This window comes from Oncorhynchus clarkii, chromosome 10 (genome assembly GCF_045791955.1).
Source record: "Oncorhynchus clarkii lewisi isolate Uvic-CL-2024 chromosome 10, UVic_Ocla_1.0, whole genome shotgun sequence".
Taxonomy (NCBI): Eukaryota; Metazoa; Chordata; class Actinopteri; order Salmoniformes; family Salmonidae; genus Oncorhynchus; species Oncorhynchus clarkii.
In genome coordinates, this window is record NC_092156.1 from 27,132,168 (window position 1) to 27,155,870 (window position 23,703).

Here is a 23,703-nt window from a genome sequence, read left to right on the forward strand (position 1 = left end):
GCGAGACATGATGTACCAGATGTGCTCAATTGGATTCAGGTCTGGGGAACGTGTGGGCCAGTCCATAGCATCAATGCCTTCCTCTTGCAGGAACTGCTGACACACTCCAGCCACATGAGGTCTAGCATTGTCTTGCATTAGGAGGAACCCAGGGCCAACCGCACCAGCATATGGTCTCACAAGGGGTCTGAGGATCTCATCTCGGTACCTAATGGCAGTCAGGCTACCTCTGGCGAGCACATGGATGTCACCCCACACCAAGAAATGCCACCCCACACCATGACTGACCCACCGCCAAACCTGTCATGCTGGAGGATGTTGCAGGCAGCAGAACGTTCTCCATGGCGTCTCAAGACTCTGTCACGTCTGTCACGTGCTCAGTGTGAACCTGCTTTCATCTGTGAAGAGCACAGGGCGCCAGTGGCGAATTTGCCAATCTTGGTGTTCTCTGGCAAATGCCAAACGTCCTGCACGGTGTTGGGCTGTAAGTACAACCCCCACCTGTGGACGTCGGGCCCTCATACCACCCTCATGGAGTCTGTTTCTGACCGTTTGAGCAGACACATGCACATTTATGGCCTGCTGGAGGTCATTTTGCAGGGCTATGGCAGTGCTCGTCCTGCTCCTCCTTGCACAAAGGCGGAGGTAGCGGTCCTGCTGCTGGGTTGTTGCCCTCCTACGGCCTCCTCCACGTCTCCTGATGTACTGGCCTGTCTCCTGGTAGCGCGTCCATGCTCTGGACACTACGCTGACAGACACAGCAAACCTTCTTGCCACAGCTCACATTGGATGAGCTGCACTACCTGAGCCACTTGTGTGGGTTGCAGACTCCGTCTCATGCTACCACTAGAGTGAAAGCACCGCCAGCATTCAAAAGTGACCAAAACATCAGCCAGGAAGCATAGGAACTGCTGAGAAGTGGTCTTTGGTCACCACCTGCAGAACCACTCCTTTATTGGGGGTGTCTTGCTAATTGCCTATAATTTCCACCTGTTGTCTATTCCATTTGCACAACAGGATGTGAAATTTATTGTCAATCAGTGTTGCTTCCTAAGTGGACAGTTTGATTTCACAGAAGTGTAATTGACTTGGAGTTACATTGTGTTGTTTAAGTGTTCCCTTTATTTTTTTGAGCAGTGTATATATACACACACACACACACACACACACACACATATACATATACACACAGGATAGGCTTTATTACCTGGAACAGTACACCTCTGGTCAGCCCAAGGATCTGGTACGTAGTTGTCTGCATATGAAAGCCAGAAAAGGCTATGCAGTGGCTAAGAGGTTGTTAAAGGAACACTTTGGCAATGAAATCAAAGTCACCACTGTTTACATGGAAAAAGTTTGGAACTGGACAAACATCAAACCGGATAATGGAAAGGTGGCTATGCACTCTATCTAGAGGTTGCTTTAACACTATGCAAGACCTACAGAACATGGAAGAGCTTAATCTTCCCTCCAAAATAAAGTTGATCATGTCAAAACTTCCCTACAAAATAAAGGAAAAATGGACATCTATAGCATGTGATATTTTAGAGAGAAGCCATCTGAGGGCCCAGTTCAGTGACCTTGTGACATTCATGGAAAAACAGTCCAAAATACTGCAGGATCCGTTGTATGCCCAACAAAAAGTTTTTAAAAACCAAAACAGAAGCCGACTTTAAAACAGCAGTCCAAGAGTAGGGGAAGCAGCTTTACCACTGCAGTAACTGTTGTGGCAGATTGTGACTCTGAAAAACCTCTAAAAAAAACAAACATTCAAAGTAAAGAGACCAGGCACCTACCCTTCTGATGCTTCCAGTGTATTTTGTGCTGGTGAGCATTTATTGGTCGACTGCCAACAAGTGAAGACACAGCCACACAAATCCAAGGTTGAGTTTCTGCGACCAAGAGGCCTTTGTTTTGGCTGTTTGATGAGAGGACACTTAAGCAGAGAATGTAAAAGAAGGATGACCTGTCAGAGATGTCAAAGAAAGCACCCCACTATCCTGCACATTGAAGGAAGAGAGAGATTTAGATCTCTGAAGGCAGATACGAGTGGTGTAGCAGTAAAGCGGGAGGAGACTGTCAGCAGTGCTCTTGTTTCACTGGAAGCTGATGAAGATACCGGGGCCGGTACAGATTGTGCACTTGCAATTGTGTTAGCTCAAGTAAAGGTGGCAAATGGAAGCAAGTCTGTGTTAACCTATGCGTTTCTCGATTTTGGTAGCTCAGCAACATTTTGTACAGCTGAAAGCTAAAGGCAGTGAGACTGAAATTCTGCTACACACAATGGGGCAAGAGAGTCCTACCAAGAGCTTTGAGATATCTGGATTAGAGATTGGCAACGTGTAAGGCAACACATTTCTTCCATTACCAAAGGTCTACACCCAGAATAAAATCCCAGTGACAAGAGAGAACATTCCCACTCAGAAAGATCTCAAAAGGTGGCCATACCTGAAAGAGGTTCAGTTGAAGGAGATTGATGCCGACGTCGAACTCCTGATTGGCGTAAATGCTCCAAAGGCAATGGGACACTGGCAAATCAAAAGTAGCCAAGGCAACGGACCGTATGCAGTGAAAACCCTCTTCGGATGGGTGATGAATGGTCCTCTTAACAATTGTGCCATGGCAGAAGAATCTGGGCGTCCTACGGTGATGGCCAATCGTATCTCAATGGCCGACCTGGGGGTTCTTCTGGTAAATCAGTACAACCATGACTTCCCTGAGAGAGAGAGTATGAAGAGAAAAGTGAGATGTCAGCTGAGGATCGTAAGTTTATGGAGATAGTATCAAGCTCCATAACCCTCAAAGACTGTCACTACTACTTACCGTTGCCATTTGCAACAAAGATGTAGTCCTGCCAAACAACTGTGACATGGCAAAGCATTGGGCTCTAAATATTATCAAGAAGGGCAAAGGTTACGCTGCAAAGTACAAAGGCTTCATGGAAGAGATGATAACAAAAGGTTAAGCCGAGAAGGTATCACAAGAACAGCACCTCAGAGAGAGAGGCAAGGTATGGTACATACCACACCATGGCGTTCACCATAAGCGCAAAGGAACAATACGAGTGGTGTTTGACTGTTCATCATCCTATAAAAGGCACATCTCTCAACAGTGAACTCCTTCAAGGCCCTGACCTGGCAAACACGCTTATAGGAGTCTTGCTAAGATTTCGGCAAGAGCACATTGCCATGATGGCAGACATCGAAGGAATGTTCCATCAAGTACGTGTCCATGAAGATGAGATACCTATGGTGGCCGGACGGTGATACTAACAAAAGATTGGAGGAGTACAGAATGACGGTACATCTTTTCAGTGCAATAACCTCTCCAAGTTGTGCAAACTTTGCACTGCGAAAGACTGTCAGAGGTACGATGAAGAGGTGATTCAAACAGTCAAGTCCAACTTCTATGTTGATGACTGCCTCAAGTCAGTGGCCACAGAAGAACAAGCCATAGCTCTCACAAAAAGCCTCAGGGATGTGTGCTCTCAGGGTGGGTTCAAATTGACCAAGTGGATCACCAACAACCGCGCTGTGCTGGCTTCTATCCCTGATGAACACAAAGCCAAGCAGATAAAATAACTGGACCTGGACAGAGAAAAGCTGCCTGTTGAAAGAGCACTTGGAATCCGATGGAACATTGAAAGTGATGCGTTTACCTTCCGAGTCACTGTCAAGAACAGACCCCTTACAAGAAGAGGTATTCTCTCAACATTCAGCTCTATTTATGATCCATTAGGTTTCCTCGCCCCATTCGTATTAAAGGCAAAGCAAATTCTTCAAGTGCTCTGCAAGCTAAAGTGTGGATGGGATGAAGTCATCCCTGAAGAACACTCTATTTCATGGAAGAGATGGCTCTCAGAGCTGGACCAGCTGTCCAGATTCCAGATTGACAGGTGTATGATGCCTGACAACTTTGGTCAGGACAAGACCGCACAGCTGCATCACTTCGGTGATGCAAGTGAACAAGGTTACGGCACGGCAAGCTACTTAAGATCCACATCGCATTCATACTGGGGAAATCAAGGGTGACTCCACTCAAGCAGATGGCGATCCCCAGACTGGAACTTACCGCAGCAACATTGGCAGTGCGAGTGGACAGGATGTTAAGGTTGGAGCTCCAGATTGAACTTGAGGAGTCAACTTTCTGGACAGACAGCCAGTCTGTGCTAAAATACATCTGCAATGATACCAAGAGATTCCATACCTTTGTGGCCAAAAGGGTTGCTATGATCCGTGACCTTCCGAAAGCAAAATAGTGGAGGTATTTGAACTCCAAACACAACCCAGCCAATGATGCCTCTTTCCTGAACTCAAAAAGATGGCGCAAAGGACCAGAATTCCTGGAGAAAACAGAAACACAATGGCCGAAAGTCGCCGAGGAGCTTGGCTCCCTCCCTCCGGATGATCCAGAGGTGAGAAAAGACGTCATTGTAAACAGTACAAGTGTGGAAGAAAAGAGTCCAACCAGCAAAATGATTTTTGTACTATTCAACATGGAACAGCTTGAAGAAAACAGTTGCCTGGATGCTGAAACTGAAGAGACTTCTTCTACAGTTCAGCCAGAAAAGGAAAGTTCTCACACAAACTGATCCAGGATCAGATCAGAGTCTAACAAACTCCCTGAAGGAACAAATTGACAAGTTCAAACTAACGTTTGGAAAAGAAAGTGTCTGTGGATGACCAAGATGAAGCAGAAAATGTCATCATTCGATTTGAGTAACGACAGCACTTTAAACAAGAAATTGCACTAGTTGTGAAAGGAAAACAATGTGCCATGAGAAGCGGCTCAATCGGTAAGCTTGATCCAATTGTTGACAATGGCATTCTGAGAGTGGGAGGAAGGTTAAGCAAAGCTACTATGCCTACCGGAACTAAAGAATCCTATGATCCTGCCCAAAGACTCCTACATCTCCAGACTGATCTTACTCCACATCCATGAGCATGTTGGCCACTCTGGGAGAGGTCACATGCTTTCTAGACTTTGCCAGTGATATTGGATACCCTGTGCCAAATCCTTAGCAAAGAAGATCCTTAAGAGCTGTGTCTTCTGCAGGCGGATGCAAGCTAGAGCTGGAGAACAGAAGATGGCCAACCTTCCACAAGATCGGGTGTCACCTGATTTGCCGCCTTTCACCCATGTGAGCATAGATTACTTCGGCCCCATAGAGGTTAAGCAAGCCCGCATTCATGTGAAGCAGTATGGTGTGATCTTTCCTTGCCTTGTGAGTCTAGCTATCCATCTAGAAGTTGCTTGTTATCTGGATACTGATTCCTGAATCAATGCCCTGTGCAGGTTCATCTGTCGAAGGGGCCCAGTATCAAGTATCAGAACAAACAATGGCACCAACTTTGTTGGACAACACAGAGAGCTAGGAGAAGCTCTGAAAGAGCTGGATCACAACAAGATTCAAAACAAATGACTGAAGGAAGGAGTGACATGGTCATTCAACCATCCCTCTGGAGCCCACCATGGGGGGGGGGGGGGGGGGGGGTATGGGAGAGGTTGATCCTCTACTCAAAAGATCCTCTATTCAGTCCTTAAAGAGCAAGTACTGGATGATGAGGCTTTGCAGACAGCCTTGTGTGAAGTTCAGGCGATTATGAACGACAGACCAATCACAACTAACAAATGACCCTAATGATCTAGAACCCCTGACGACAAACCATCTGCTTCATCTGAAATCAAAGCCAGTCCTGCCACCAGGAAAATTCCAGAGAAGCGACCTATACTCACAAAGGAGATGGAAGCAAGTACAATATATCACTGACCTCTTCTGGTAGAGATGGATCAGGGAGTATCTTCCACTTATGCAGGAGCGGAACAAAACTAAGAGAAACTTCAGTCCTGGTGACCTTGTTGTCATCGTCGATGACACCACCCCAAGGAACTCTTGGCTAATGGGGTGTGTGGTGGAGGCTTTGATAGGGGCCAAAATGGTCTTGTCCGGAGCGTCATGGTTAAGACCAAGACCAATATCTTACAGAGACCTATCAATAAACTGTCTGCTCCTGGAGGCGGCAGAGTGAGAGACACACACACACACACACACACACACACAGTGCTCCATCTTTGAATCACGTGCACCTCTGATTCGCTGATGTCGTACTCTTACATTCTTTGATGTCATAGTCATACATTTTTGGACGAAAACTTTTGAATTTTTTTGGAAGTTGAACACCTGAACACTTCAACTCAGACTGAGATCTATGGACTCTTTTCCTATATGGGACCTTGTATATTTCTATATAGCTATGAACTGTAATAGTGTTCTGGTATAGAATGTTTTGTGTATTGGCTCACACACACAAAAAAGTATTTAGTCAGCCACCAATTGTGCAAGTTCTCCCACTTAAAAATATGAGAGAGGCCTGTAATGTTCATCACAGGTACACTTCAACTATGACAGACAAAAATAGAGGAAAAAAATCCAGAAAATCACATTGTAGGATTTTTAATGAATTTAGTTGCACACACACACATATATATATATATATATATATATATAATATACACATCACACACACATATATATACACATATATACATACACACACACACACACACACACTACCAGTCAAAAGTTTAGACACACCTACGGGTGTGAGGGTTTTTCTTTATTTTCTTTATGAAATAGTTGACAGAATACCAAAGCGGTCATCAGGGCAAACGGTGGCTATTTCGAAGAATCTCAAATATAAAATGTATTTTGATTTGTGTAACACTTGTTTGGTTACGACATGATTCCATATGTGTTATTTCATAGCTTTGATGTCTTCACTATTATTCTACAATATAGAAAATAGTAAAAAAGAAAAACCCTGGAATGAGAAGGTGTGTCCAAACTTTTGACTGGTACTGTATAGAAAACACACCAAACAGAGCTCAGCCATACAGTCTGAGAAAAAGGACTGGATAAATAATGGAACGGAAAAATAATTAAATGGACATTGAACATCAAACCTCTTCCAGAGGCAATTTCACCGGACGTGCTACCTTGTGCTCTCTCTCTCTCTGAATGCTTGGCTATGTAAAGCCAACTGACATTTACTCCTGAGGTACTGACCTGTTGCACCCTCTACAACCACTGTGAATATGATTTGAACCTGTTGGTCATCTATGAACATTTGAACATCTTGAAGAACAATCTGGCCTTAATGGCCATGTACTCTTATAATCTCCACCCGGCACAGCCAGAGGAGGACTGGTCACCCCTCAGAGCCTGGTTCCTCTCTAGGTTCCTGCCTTTCTAGGGAGTTGTTCCTAGCCACCATGCTTCTACATCTGCATTGCTTGCTGTTTGGGGTTTTAGGCTGGGTTTCTGTATAGCACTTTGTGACATCTGCTGTTGTAAAAAGGGCTTTATAAATACATTTGATTGAAAATATGATTGATTTCTGTATGCATCTTTAGGTTTGATATAATATAGAGTTTTGTCTTTAGCTAGCCTGAAAAACTTTTCTGAGGCCAACCTTAAAGTGTTTAATGAGAGACATGGGGTTAGTGGGTGCACTGCAGTCGCAGCAGCACCCTGTAACACGAGGCCGGGGAGCATTAGGGCCAGACACCTAATCCTGACCACTGAGTGACTGACTGGAGCATGGAAGAAAGGGAGCGAGAAGAGAAAACAAATAACTGAGACATATACTGAACAAAAATATACATGCAACAATTTCAAACAGTCTATTGAAATCAATTCAGTAGGCCCTAATCTATGGATTTCACATACCTTTAAAAAGAAAAGTTAGGGGCGTGGATGAGAAAATTAGTCAGTATATGGTGTGACCACTCATGGAGCGTGACATCTCCTTCGCATAGAGTTGATCAGGCTGTTGATTGTGGCCTGTGGAATGTTGTCACAGTCCTCTTCAATGGCTGTGCCGAAGTTGCTGGATACTGGCGGGAACTGGAACATGCTGTCATACATGTCGATCCAGAGCATCTGAAACATGTTCAATGGGTGACATGTCTGGTGAATATGCAGGCCATTGAAGAACTGGGACATTTTTAGCTTCCAGGAATTGTGTATAGATCCTTGTGACTTGGGGTCATACATTATCATGCTGAAACATGAGGGGATGGTGGCGGATGAACAGCACGACAATGGGCCTCAGGATCCCGTCACAGGAACCAAATGGTGTATATGGGCAGTACCAACCATCCTCTCATATAGCCTAGTTTTCTGAGGCCAACCTTAAAGTGTTTAATGAGAGACATGGAGTTAGTGGGTGCATTCAAATTGCATAGATAAAATGCAATTGTTTTCATTGTCCATAGCTTATGCCTTCCCATACCATAACCCTACCGCCACCCCATGGGGCGCGCTGTTCACAACGTTGACATCAGCAAACCACTAGCCCACACAACGCCATACACGTGGTCTGCGGTTGTGAGGCCGGTTGGACAAATTCTCTAAAATGACGTTGAGGCGGCTTATGGTAGAACAAATTAACAAATTCTCTGGCAACAGCTCTGGTGGACATTCCTGCAGTCAGCATGGCAATTGCACGCTCCTTCAAAACTTGAGACATCTGTGGCATTGTGTTGTGTGACAAAACTGCACATTTTAGAATGGCCTTTATTTTCCCCAGCACAACGTGCACCTGTAGTGATCATGCTGTTTAATAAGCTACTTGACATTGCCAAGATAATCCATCCACCCGACAGGCAAAGGAGAAATGCTCACTAACAGGGATGTAAACAAATTTGTGCACAAAATCTGAGAGAAATAAGCTTTTTGTGCGTATGGAACATTTCTGGGATGTTTTATTTAAGCTCATGAAACAAGGGACCAACACTTTACATGTTGTGTTTCTATTTTAGTTCAGCGTAGATATAAGGAAGAGACACAGGGAGAGACAAAAAGAAAGGGGGTTACTGTTGTGTGTGAGAGAGAGAGAAGGAACAACAAAGACAGAATTAAAGAAAAAGGATAGAGACACACAGACAGAGAGGTGGGGGACAACTGTCGTCAGTGAGTGGGGACATACGGGGGCCAGAGTGGGCCTGCGGTGGACTGGTGATGAAAAGCACAGGAAAGGCAAGCACACCGTTGACTGGCTGTAAGAGGAGCCTGTGTAAATAGATCCCGGGCCGGGGGAGTGCAGTGGTGACGCGGGGTGTGTGTAGTGCGTGTGCCTGTGTGCGTGTCTGTAGTGTATGAGTGGAGGGAGGGACGGCCCTGACAGAGCTCTGAGCTTCCTCTGAGTGACAGAAGCCAGCCTCCCTCCCACCCGCCTTGAAACTCGATCTCTGGGCAAGCCTGCGCCTCGCGCCCGTCGACCACCCACCGAGGGAAACGCCGCACAACGAAGCAAAGAGGAAGGAGGGGGTGAGGATGTGACCACAGACACGCAGACACACGCACACACACACACGCACGCACGCACACACGACCCAGACAAAGGAACACACTTCCAAAAGCAGACATACAAAGAAACAGACACTGCCAGACATGTATAAAGACATACAAATGCAAAACAAACAAACTATTCATTAAAAAGATAAATGATAGCCTTGGTAACTTGAAATGGCATATTTAAAAAAGACAAGCACAGACTCTAAGACACACTCCCAAGGGGTTTCGAATAGTGCCTTCTTTTTCACACCCACAAATATGGATAAACGTCTTGGTTGCTATGTATGTGAAGTGTTAAGAATTCAAGGTAAACAAACAAACACGAAGGCACAAAATCATGTCTCTCCTAGAATGACAAAACAAACAAATCTCACCTCAAATGATGGTCAAATTTGATCACAAATCTTGAGGAAAGTAATTGTGTGTGCGTGTATGGGTGCAAACTGCGTGTGCATACGCGCTAGGGCTGCACAATGAATCAAATTCACATCGAAATCATAATAATGACATGTGTGATATTCATCACACAAACAGTTCGGTTCCTCCTCCCCACTGTTAGTTTTACTATAAGTTTGCAGGCTGTTCTGTTAGGTCAAATGAAGCCACCAGATTGTTCCAAACAAAAACTATGCTGCTTTCCACTTTGCTTATTATTAATATAAATCATTCTATTTCAATGATTCCAACAGTTCACCCAAGTGTTTCGATCTATACCGCAATTAGATTTTTTGCCCATATTGTGCAGCCCTTATATGCTCATGTAGCATGTGTGCTTGAGTATATTATGAGCTCCTTCATCTAATACTGAACAGCATCCTGCTGAATTAGTGGATATCCAGGGTCTTACCTGTTGGAATGGGGGGGGGGGGAGTAGTAGTGACAGATCTGATGTCATAGGAAGACGGATGGCCAGGCTCCCTCTGCATGCTGGGATAGGGGGCCGGGGAGAGTGGCTTAATTCCAGAGGGAGAGGCCTATTCCCAGTTGCTGTCTGTCTAATGGCCCTGTGCTCTGCAATCATCCCCCCCCCCCCCCCCCCCCCGCACTGGGGGGCTAGCCGGAGCCTAGCGGGACCATATCCAATTTCCCCCTACTCTAATCGCCTGATCTACTCAGGCCCCCTCAAATGGACTCAAAGCTCCCCAGTCGCCCCCCTCTATCTAGTGTGGTGATGGGCTGCTTTAATTTAAAGTGGGTGCCACGTTGTTATTGTCTGTCAGTGGGTGGATTTTTCATTTACGCAGGGGCATGGAGAGGTTACCACAAGGTTCTCATGTAATACCAACCTTCCTTGCATACGAGTGGGGGTAAATGCCATGTGTCTGGCTTTGGAATACAATAATAACTAACGATCTGTTTTATGTAGAGGGAAAGCAATTAAACCAAGATATGTTGAATGGGAGTTAAATGATCTCATTTGAGATGCCAGTAATGCCACATATGTACATGTAGCTGCTAGCATAAAGAGGCCCCACACCTTAGTTTGTAATGTAAGCACGAGGAGACCACCCTCATGTGGAACAATGATTGCTACCATTGTTGATTTACTGCCATCAGAGTACATGATACAACGGGCAAAACCACCAAGGGAAACTGGAGCCAAAATAGATGCTTTCATAGGGACCAAAATGGAGAGAACCTTCATTTAGCCTCATCCTGCAGTAGGATGACATGATGACTAGGCTGGCGTCCAGGGTCTTGTACTGAATGCTGTCAGAGAGCGAGGATGCAGTGAGGGATGCCCCGTGCCCATCTGTCTCCCCACGGTCCTCCAAACCCAACAAGCAATCCTCTTTCTGTCCCAGAGAGCCTGTGGAAAGCAGCTAGCTAATCACAGATCCCCAGAGGTGATGAGATGGCATGTGCTCAACTCCTGTCAGTTCCACTCTTCCATCAACCCCAGCATTAGCTGACCAGATGGACCAAATCCTTAAGGCAGATATGCAATGTACCAGTGCATTAAACAAGTGAGCTTAAAAAAAAGAGGGAGAGACTTCAAATGAGTTTGGGCATTTGATGGCAAACGCATCAGCAGTCCACAAGTTCCAGTGTTTTATTGTAGGCACACTGGGGCATGCGCTTGGTGCATTTGGCACAAAATGGCCGCTCCTGATAGAAGATGAAGGGAGTGCTGTGGGAAACACCATAGACTCACCTGCGACTGACTCCCCCAGTTGCCTGTGCTCCACACCTTTGGGGGCAAAGGGCTCTAAGCCCATCACTGCTAAGAGCCGCTTCCCATCATCGGACTATGGGAAATAAGGTACAACTCGCCTGCACAGAATCAATAACCGAGATTAGATCATCTTGCATAATCTTTCAATGCATTGTGGCATATTGTGAAATGAATTTAGGTATATAGTTACAGTAAGTGGCTTTCAAACAGTACACTGTATTCTGTGAGCACAGTGCTTAGAGTAATTGTAATAATTAATGATGAATTAAAAGTGAATGGGGCTTAATGAGGGTAAGCAGAGTCTTTGCGTGGGAAAGTTCCATAGGGATTAGTTATATTATTGGGACCATTTCCATTCCTTTTGGGGTCTTTGAGAGAAGCTGGAATTCAGATTTACAGCCGGGTGTAGAAGGGGTGGAGGAGGCCCCTCCCAGAGACAGGGGCTCATGGTGAGAGAAAGGGTCAGAGAAATGGGTAATTCGCTGGTGTGATGGTGTACGTCACTGATGCCGTGGCTCTCTGATGAACCCCTCACACATTAACAAATGACCCTCACCCACATTTACGCCCGGGCAAGGGATAATGTTCCCTCACCACCCCACATAGCCTGGTTCCTCTCTAGGTTTCTTCCTAGGTTTTGGCCTTTCTAGGGAGTTTTTCCTAGCCACCGTGCTTCTACACCTGCATTGCTTGCTGTTTGGGGTTTTAGGCTGGGTTTCTGTACAGCACTTTGAGATATCAGCTGATGTACGAAGGGCTATATAAATAAATTTGATTTGATACTGCTGCCCTACAGAGTACAGTACATGATGCAGGCATACTGCTGCCCTACAGAGTACAGTCCATGATGCAGGCATACTGCTGCCCTACAGAGTACAGTCCATGATGCAGGCAGACTGCTGCTCTACAGAGTACAGTCCATGATGCAGGCATACTGCTGCCCTACAGAGTACAGTCCATGATGCAGGCATACTGCTGCCCTACAGAGTACAGTCCATGATGCAGGCAGACTGCTGCCCTACAGAGTACAGTACATGATGCAGGCATACTGCTGCCCTACAGAGTACAGTACATGATGCAGGCATACTGCTGCCCTACAGAGTACAGTACATGATGCAGGCATACTGCTGCCCTACAGAGTACAGTACATGATGCAGGCAGACTGCTGCCCTACAGAGTACAGTCCATGATGCAGGCAGACTGCTGCCCTACAGAGTACAGTCCATGATGCAGGCAGACTGCTGCCCTACAGAGTACAGTACATGATGCAGGCATACTGCTGCCCTACAGAGTACAGTACATGATGCAGGCATACTGCTGCCCTACAGAGTACAGTACATGATGCAGGCAGACTGCTGCCCTACAGAGTACAGTACATGATGCAGGAAAGACTGCTGCCCTACAAAGTACAGTACGTCCGGCTAAAAATCATTAAGGAGAAGTCCCCTTGGCGTACATCATCACCACCCCCTGCCGAGCTGTGTGGTAGACTGGGAGAGCCAGTCAGTCAGACCTCCCCCTCCCGTCCTCCTTCCATCCTCCCACCAAATTCCTCAGTCAGGCTGGATTACCAGGCCCGCCTCTGAACTCAATAGGCAGGTTTGAGGGCAAAAAAGGGGAGGCGTCGGTGGCTGAAGTTCTCGCTCTTCTGTCGTTGGTTGGTTCGCTGGCTGTCTGGCTGGTAAATATCCCTGTGTCGTGTTAAACAGGAGGGCTATAATTAACTGTGGGAGACGCCAGTCAGTCAGGGTTGGGCGCCATGCCAACGGATCAGCCCTAATTACTATATTCACTTTGTCAGGGAAGCTCACTTTGCTGCTCCCTCTGATAGGCCCTGGCAGCCTCAGAAATCCCCCGGCACTGCACAGCACATTCTCAGGGAGGCAGACGGGGCCGACTGGCAGGCAGGAGGGCCGGGAAGGCTAGCAGTTGCAGGGTGATGGAAGGCTGGGTGGGTGTAGGGCTGAGCGACTGCAGCAGAAGACACCACCCAATGGCCCCCGCTAAACTCAGGGCCCAAACAAACACAGGGGCCACCAGACTGAGCAAAAATAATCCTGTACACAGTAATGCTGCTCCCAGCCGCCCTGACTGATTTTCACATTGATTGGATCTTGTACATATGTTCTTTTTACAGGTAGTACAAGACTATGCCCTAAACCTGATCTGAGGCTCCATGTTTAGTCAACTCTGATTTCAGATTATGATAAATACCAGTTTAAAAACAGACATGTCTGCCTCCTGCAGTGTCTCCATGAACAGCTTCAGTGCTATTTTGTGATGTCCAACATGCTCAATTTATTGACGTTGTTGAGAAGAGAAGTCGTATTTTTCACACGGTTTATAAACACCCTTTTAATATGCATGGGGGTTTGGCTAAAATGAAATGCTCAGAATTGAGTTGCTATCAAAAGGCTGGTATTTACATTATTTTTATATATATATATTTTTTTTAGACGTGGCCTTCTATCAATGCTTCTAATACATTACTGAACTGGAAATATGTCAACTCCACAGGCGGGGGATGAATATGGCTTTATTTAAATAGTTTGACTGTGGAAGCAGCTCAGACAACCATTTCAGGGCAGTTTATCACATAAAGCCTCTTTCACACTGCCGGCCCAAACTGTCCACATACGGGCAAATCTCACTCCAAAGCCTGTTTCAACACAGACACAGCCAGAGAGGGATAACGATCACTAGCATACGTGGGAGCCTTCATGGGGCACCACGGAGAGAAGCTGATAGTAGAGATATAATTACTTACAGTATGCACAAGCAGAGTCATCGACAGCCCTCTTGCCAAATGCAGGGCATTCATTCTGATGAGCTTTATATCCGAGTACTATGGGCACTGGACAAGTGGTCTGACTGATTCAAACATGCGCCCATGTTTGGTTAGACTATTTCAGGATTCAAAACAAACAGAGACGACAGTGATTAAATTAAGCCCTCTTCTGACTCAAGTCAGACACTCAGCTCAGTCCTCACACTCTCTGGAGGTCACTTCTTACCATGGAAAACAGTAGGTCAACCTGATGTCTTCTCTCTGTATCTTATTCACAAAGTGTGTCCCAGAATTCAGTCCCTTTCTCTCGGATGGCAACAAAACCGTATTGAACAAGAGAAGAAACAGGCTGTATAATTGAATTATTGGAAAACAAATGCAACTTCCAGCAGAAAGGAAGGATGTCTCTCTTTAAGGGGGAGCGTAAGGTGGACATATCAGGCCTCTATCAGACAGAGGTAAATTGCAACATCGTACAGCCGTGAGGTCAAGCAGTGATAACACAGCTAGAAATCCCCTTGTTCATTAAACTACCTGTTCCGTCTTATCATTCCACTTGACAAAATAAAAGACCGGGAACGCTCATGCATTACAAAGAACAGTAGTATATAAAGAGGTGTAGAAATCCCCCTCTTTTCAATTTAATACCAGACAACTCCTTGAGAAGTTATCGGGTGGAATCTGTAACTAAAAACGAAAGTAATCAATACCCTCTTTTACTGTCTTCAGACATAAATACGTTTGAGAGAGAAGTCACATGCAACACTAGCATGGTGTGCACTCTGAGCCAAAATGGAGGTGAACCGAACAACCCCAAAATATCCTCACCAGGAGTCCAGAGAGGAAGACACTCAGCACTTTGAAAGGGTGTCCATAACTCCCCTTCTCAGAGAGACGAGATGAAACACTTTGAAAGGGTGTCCATAACTCCCCTTCTCAGAGAGATGAGATGACTTTGAAAGGGTGTCCATAACTCCCCTTCTCAGAGAGACAAGATGAAACACTTTGAAAGGGTGTCCATAACTCCCCTTCTCAGAGAGATGAGATGACTTTGAAAGGGTGTCCATAACTCCCCTTCTCAGAGAGACAAGATGAAACACTTTGAAAGGGTGTCCATAACTCCCCTTCTCAGAGAGACAAGATGAAACACTTTGAAAGGGTGTCCATAACTCCCCTTCTCAGAGAGATGAGATGAAACACTTTGAAAGGGTGTCCATAACTCCCCTTCTCAGAGAGACAAGATTAAACACTTTGAAAGGGTGTCCATAACTCCCCTTCTCAGAGAGATGAGATGACTTTGAAAGGGTGTCCATAACTCCCCTTCTCAGAGAGATGAGATGACTTTGAAAGGGTGTCCATAACTCCCCTTCTCAGAGAGACGAGATGAAACACTTTGAAAGGGTGTCCATAACTCCCCTTCTCAGAGAGATGAGATGACTTTGAAAGGGTGTCCATAACTCCCCTTCTCAGAGAGACAAGATTAAACACTTTGAAAGGGTGTCCATAACTCCCCTTCTCAGAGAGACGAGATGAAACACTTTGAAAGGGTGTCCATAACTCCCCTTCTCAGAGAGATGAGATGACTTTGAAAGGGTGTCCATAACTCCCCTTCTCAGAGAGACGAGATGAAACACTTTGAAAGGGTGTCCATAACTCCCCTTCTCAGAGAGATGAAACACTTTGAAAGGGTGTCCATAACTCCCCTTCTCAGAGAGATGAAACACTTTGAAAGGGTGTCCATAACTCCCCTTCTCAGAGAGACGAGATGAAACACTTTGAAAGGGTGTCCATAACTCCCCTTCTCAGAGAGATGAGATGAAACACTTTGAAAGGGTTGAAACACTACATTGAAACACTACATTGAGTTAGCAACTCTGAGCCCCTCTGAACAGAGCAGTAATTAAGGTAGCTTTCCAGCTCCAAGCGACAGAGGGATGAAATTTCCACCCCTCTGCCGGAACCCCTTGATGTTTTGTACCTTGGGTTCTGGGCCCATTCTGGCAACTAGAGCAGTTCTTTTTTTCCCTTTTTCTTTTTTCCCTCTCTTACAGAGTTCACAGAATCCCCGAGAACACAGCCTCCCAGCCAAAACCCCAGCACGATTAATTTAGTAACGGGTTATTAAGCTCAAACATAAATTGCAGCCCTGGACGGTTTATATGGAAAAGAAGCCTGATTTATTAGAGACCCAGAGACAAAACAGGTTTTTATTTTCCATTTATTCATCAACACTCGTTGGGAGTGGTAACTCGGAAGGAATTTTCAGACAAAAAAGGAGAGGAGAAAAGGGAAGAAGTGGGGAGGGGGTGGGGCAGCAACAATGGCTGCCGTGATCAAATTGCTGGGGAGAGGAGCACAATGGCCATGACATTCTTATCCCAGCTCTCCCCTGGACAACACTATATTTGTTTGGCGGAGCACTGCATCAGCTGAACACATATATCAATAGTGTTTGCTATCGCAGCACTGTATCCTTGTATCTATTCTTGACTTTCAGCAGATATTTCATCAAGGCTGGCTAACGGCCTCCTCTGAGCAATCGGAAACACTCCTGGGTTCGTCTAAAGTCCCAAAATAAAGTTCTCAAGCCATATCTGAGGCTGGGAAGACTGACAGAACTGACACAATGTCACTCTTAATGAAAGAGACATTTTCATTATGTCATCAGTCATTTCAACTCACATCAGTGTGATCTCCTCGTGGAGGCCCAGGTCTACATAGTGATCCATCACCGTGGAGGCCCAGGTCTACATAGTGATCCATCACCGTGGAGGCCCAGGTCTACATAGTGATCCATCACCGTGGAGGCCCAGGTCTACATAGTGATCCATCACCGTGGAGGCCCAGGTCTACATAGTGATCCATCACCGTGGAGGCCCAGGTCTACATAGTGATCCATCACCGTGGAGGCCCAGGTCTACATAGTGATCCATCACCGTGGAGGCCCAGGTCTACATAGTGATCCATCACCGTGGAGGCCCAGGTCTACATAGTGATCCATCACTGTGGAGGCCCAGGTCTACATAGTGATCCATCACCGTGGAGGCCCAGGTCTACATAGTGATCCATCACCGTGGAGGCCCAGGTCTACATAGTGATCCATCACCGTGGAGGCCCAGGTCTACATAGTGATCCATCACCGTGGAGGCCCAGGTCTACATAGTGATCCATCACTGTGGAGGCCCAGGTCTACATAGTGATCCATCACTGTGGAGGCCCAGGTCTACATAGTGATCCATCACCGTGGAGGCCCAGGTCTACATAGTGATCCATCACCGTGGAGGCCCAGGTCTACATAGTGATCCATCACCGTGGAGGCCCAGGTCTACATAGTGATCCATCACCGTGGAGGCCCAGGTCTACATAGTGATCCATCACCGTGGAGGCCCAGGTCTACATAGTGATCCATCACCGTGGAGGCCCAGGTCTACATAGTGATCCATCACCGTGGAGGCCCAGGTCTACATAGTGATCCATCACTGTGGAGGCCCAGGTCTACATAGTGATCCATCACCGTGGAGGCCCAGGTCTACATAGTGATCCATCACCGTGGAGGCCCAGGTCTACATAGTGATCCATCACTCCTTTGAGGTTCAATGGATTATTATTATTGATTTATTTTTTACAGAATTTCTGACAAACTGAAACTAAGGAGTTCACGGTTACATAAACTTGACCATTATGCTGAAAGTGACTAAGCCACTTTGTCCCCTCTCTTCCTTAATAGACTGAGCGGTTTATGACTTTGGGGACGTACTCCTCTGACTAAGAAAGGGGCCTCTGGGGTAGTGAGCCAAACATTGACAGTGTACCCTCAATATGTCTGCTGTATAAGGACTCCCTCTAGTCACCAGAGAAACCACCTGCCAATGGGCCCACAACTCAGCTGTATACCATCTTATACCATGGATCACAACCTGTCCATTCCAGAGACGTCATACACACAACACACCAATAGATTATTATATCTCATAATGGTGTGCAGACCTCTGCATAGAAGGGATATGAATGAGTGGAATGGAAGCTGGATCTCAGTCCTCCCCTCTATCCTGTTAAGGTGTTCTCCCGTTCTAAAAGTCACCCGATTCCTGACCTCTGTGTCTACTGTGCATTAGGTCTGCCTCTGTGTGCCAGAGCACCATGGGTCATCGGTGCCCAGAATGAAGCATGGCACGGCTGCTGCTGACACAGCACATAGCACTGCTGTGCTGCGTTGCTCTGTCTGTCTGTGTGTGTGTGTGTGTGTGGGGGGGGGGGGGGGGGGGGCAGACAGAGAAGGGCAGCACTGCCCTGAGCAATGACAACGACCTGGCCCGCAGCTTACTTTACAGCGGAGGGGCTTACTGTAAATCACCAAACAGACTAATGGGCCCTGAGGATGAGCTGACTCAGGTGGGCCCAGACCTAAAACACCAAGCCGTCATCTAAGACTGTGTGTGGGTGCAATAGTACATTCAGTACATATTATCTGATGAGTAGTTTGTTATCCATTTTACATTCAATATTGTTTGAACGGATGAATATCTGTTTCAACTACAGTAAGTAAATTAAGCTACTCGTCTGTCCTCCCACCTGCAGTCTGTTTGTTCTTCTCGCTCTTTCGTTCTCTTTATATTTCACATTGCTCTCTCCTGCGCTCTCTTTTGTTTGAGGAGAGGAGAGCCATGGCGACGGAGGAACCTCACAAAAGGGTCACATGACGTGGAGCCGAGGCGGGCGGGTGGACACAATGGCCGCACCACTTCGCACAGCTGGAGTGTCACGCATTCCTGGTGTTTACAAGATTTAGGTGGAAAACAAATCCACCCTTCTGAGGAACACTGCGGTGCAAAATGGGCTCATTTTCTGTCTGAATAGAGGGTTTATGTCATCAGCATCGATGCATTTTAGGATCATGAGAAAATGGCAACCTGTGAAAACGATGGTGGTGGTGCTAGGAGGGTAGAATAACTGACAAGGCAGAGGAGAATAGGCTAGGTAGTGGTCACTCTTCAATGGGAACCGTTGACGGAGCTAAGGGTTGGAGGGACAAGAGTCTACTTCTGCATTTCTTAGGGAAATTTGGTGAAATTTTAAATAATATTTCAAAAATCTAACATCTGTTCTACAATCTTCAATTCGGTGCCGAAATATATTGACGTAACGATAATTGAAGCCTCTGTTGGACGTTGTTCCTTCATTGCCAAGACATTGCCAGCATACCTAAGCCTTGGCAGCTTAAATCAGATCCACAGCAGTATTTTCTTTAAATAAAGAACCGCTCACCCCTTAAAACTCTTCACACGCGTCGCTAGTTTTTACCAACTCAAGACATGACTTCACAGAAAAGCAGCAGGGCCGATCAAAACTGTCCAGAACAGCCTTGACCAACCATGCGACAAGGAATATTCCTTAAAAGGTGGTCGTAGTGGAGTAATAGAGTTCAGTTTGAGGGGGTGGCTGTGGGCTGGTGGTTTCGGACTACTGACTACTAAGGTCATCCTTTGATTCCCAAAGGGTTTCAGATTGTACTGACAAACCTGGTTTGAGTTGGAGCTTACAAGAGGGAGGAGCATTGAGTAGCCTATGTAATGACATGTAATGAATGGTGTTGTAAAAAACTATGCTAGCATGGGCTAATGTAAGGATGGGCTAACTGGATCGCATGGGAAGTGGAATCCAATGAGAAGGTACAAATGAGGAGCTCAGCCATTCGAGAGGAAGAGACACTGTCCAAAAGGTAAATAAAAACACACAAAACGCCAGTGGAAGCAGCTGAAAGAAGGGTGGGGGGCGGAGGGCCAGTGAACAATAAGAGGACATTGTCTCCTCCGCTTGACTGGGCACCATTTCCCTGACCCCACCCCTGACCCCGCCCCCGACAAAGGGGACGGATGATGTGTCCCCGTCGGATGACAATAGAGGCATTGATGACGAGGGTCTACACACACGTCTGTTCGGCCATGATGCTGCATGTCCGTTACACCAACACAGACACACACATCCTGTCTGTCGTGCCTCTACTAATGTGGTGTGTGTGTGTGTGTGTGTGTGTGTGTGTGTGTGTGTGTGTGTGTGTGTGTGTAACTAGGGACAGGCAGAAGCAGAGCAGACACTCACCTCTGGTGTGTTTTTCTTGAACTCGCGGCTCTGGTCGATGAGCTTTTTCCTGGACTGCTCGCTCTCATCTTGTCTGTTGGCCAGGGCTGTGGCTGTGGCATTCAGTTCTCTCTGTGAGACCAAGAGGGGAGGAGGAGAAAACACTAAATGATTACACAGGGCTCTGTGGGGGGTGACCGTCATTTACATCAGCAGACAAACAAGAAAACCCCTCTTCTTTTAACTCTCTTTTCCCCCCTGTAGTCTGGCACCACTAGCCCTTCACTGGGAGAGGGGGAGCGTGAGAGAGAAGAGAGACAGAATCAGCCTCATCTTCTCTCCTCTCCCTCCAGACAGAGACAGACAGACAGACCTAGATATGACACTAGCACAGGCACCGTGACAACTTACACGCTGGCATCACACACACCCCACTGTACAGTACACACACTGTACAGTGTATGCACACATAAAATGTACACATACACACACTCACACTCCCTTCTTCCCCCCTTTCTTTCAGCACATCTTCCATCTTTAACTACAGACAGAAGTGTAGAAAAAGAAGTACAACTACTTGGATCCAGGCAGCATTTCCACAAAAAAATGTATTCAAGAGAGAAAGGAAAATAGCTTTTCTCACAGGCAGAAATTCACCAGCAGCCTTTATGGTCTCTAGGCATGTAAATATCATAGGGCAGATCCCAGGTCATCAATATTGGGAGAGAGGTACCCAGAGGAGATATAAACACTGACTCTAGATCAGCATGGACAAGTCAGGCTAGGAGGAGACTATACTGTAGGCTAATAGTACTATTCAGAGGCCTCTGCAGCCAGGCTACTAGCCTAAGCTTTAGAATATCCACACAGAGGATGAAGCCCCCTACACAATGTTATGTCTGACTCTGAACCTGTCATAATGTAATCCACAAGTATCTATAGTTATTCTGATGATATAATTCCCCATTGGACTGGGACATGTGAAGTGACTTACTGACAAGCAGTGTCAAGATGGACCTTCGCCGACGCTGTTTATGTGTTTGCGTGTGTCGTCTCTGCTCTGAGAGAGAGCAAGAGAGAAAAGAGAAAAAGGGAGAGGCAGAGAGAGGCAGAGAGAGAGAGAGGGGGGCAGAGAGAGAGAGGGGGGGCAGAGAGAGAAAAGAGAAAAAGGGAGAGGCAGGGAGAGGCAGAGAGAGAGAGGGGCAGAGAGAGAGAGAGAGAGAGGCAGAGCGAGAGAGAGAGGCAGAGCGAGAGAGAGAGGCAGAGAGAGAGAGAGGCAGTTGAGGCTGACATCTGGGAGCCAGATGCAGGGAACAAATCACCTTAATTAGGCTGGAACTGAGCAAGCCAGATTGCAGCCTCCACTTTAATCCACACAGCCACCACCACCACCCACCACAACTACCCACTACCCACCACTACTACCAACCACCACCCACCACTACCAACCACCACCACTACCAACCACCACCACCCACCACTACTACCAACCACCACCCACCACTACCAACCACCACTACTACCAACCACTACCCACCACCACCACCACTACCACTACTACCAACCACCACCACCACTACTACCAACCACCACCACTACTACCACTACTACCAACCACCACCACTACTACCATCCACCACCACTACTACCACTACTACCAACCACCACCACTACTACCACTACTACCAACCACCACCACTACTACCACTACTACCAACCACCACCACCCACCACTACTACCAACCACCACCCACCACTACCAACCACCAGTACTACCAACCACTACCCACCACCACCACTACTACTACTACCAACCACCACCACCACTACTACTACCAACCACCAACCATCCACCACCACTACTACCAACCACCAACCATCCACCACCACTACTACCATCCACCACCACTACTACCAACCACCACTGCTACCCACTACTACCCACCACCACCACTACTACCACTACTACCAACTACCACCACTACTACCAACCACCACCACCACTGCTACCACAACTGGTAACCACCACCACTACTACCAACCACCACCACTACTACCATTACTACCAACCACCACCACTACTGCTACCCGCCACCACCACCACTACCCACCACCACCACCACCACTACTAACCACCACCACTACCAACCACCACCACCACTGCTACCCACTACTACCCACCACCACCACTACCACTACTACCCACCACCACAACTACCCACCACCACCACTACTACCCACCACCACCACCCACCTCCACCACTACTACTCACCACCACACTACTACCCACCACCACCACTACTACCCACCACCACTACCACCCACCACCACTACCACCCACCACCACTACCACCACCACCACTACCACCACCACCACCACCACTACTACCCACCACCACTACCAACCACCACCACTACCCACCACCACCACTACTACCCACCACCACTACTACCCACCACCACCACTACTACCACTACCCACCACCACCACTACTACCCACCACCACTACTACCCACCACCACCACTACCCACCACCACCCACCACCACCACTACCACCACTACTACCCACCACCACTACTACCCACCACCACTACCACTACTACCCACCACTACCCCCACTACCCACCACCACCACCACCACTACTACCCACCACTACCACCACCACTACCCACCACCACCACCACTACCCACCACCACCACTACTACCCACCACCACCACTACTACCCACCACCACTACCCACCACCACTACCACTACTACCCACCACCACCACCACTACTACCCACCACCACTACTACCAACCACCACAACAACCCACCACCACCACTACCAACCACCACCACCACCAACCACCACCACCACTACCAACCACCACCACCACTACCAACCACCACCACCACTACCAACCACCACCACCACTACCAACCACCACCACCACTACCAACCACCACCACCACTACCAACCACCACCAACCACCACCAACCACCACCAACCACCACCACCACTACCAACCACTACCACCACTACCACTACGACTATCCACCACCACCACTACCCACCACCACCACTACCACCACTACCACCACCACCACCACCACTACCCAACACCACCACCACCACCACTACCAACCACTACTCACCACCACTACCAACCACCACGTCTGGAGGGGCCAGCTAGAGCACACAGTACAACTCTCTCAGTCTCGCTCTCCCACTTTTATCTGCTCCCAGATCTTTCTCAAGTCTGCTATAAGAGCTGTTTCACTGAGGAGGACAATCTAGGAAATAGAGCCTGTGT

The 23,703-nt window shown here is 47.2% G+C and overlaps 1 protein-coding gene across 2 annotated transcripts in view; it reads right to left on the reverse strand.

Moving 5' to 3' along the window:
* The window catches only part of LOC139418207 (homeobox protein cut-like 1), a 205,615-nt gene that overhangs the window by 130,680 nt on the left and 51,232 nt on the right, over nucleotides 1-23,703 (reverse strand). For both annotated transcript variants that reach the window (XM_071167482.1, XM_071167481.1), the window contains exon 2: nucleotides 20,422-20,532. In XM_071167482.1, coding sequence (XP_071023583.1) covers nucleotides 20,422-20,532 — 111 coding nt within the window. The remainder of the gene's footprint in view (nucleotides 1-20,421; nucleotides 20,533-23,703) is intronic.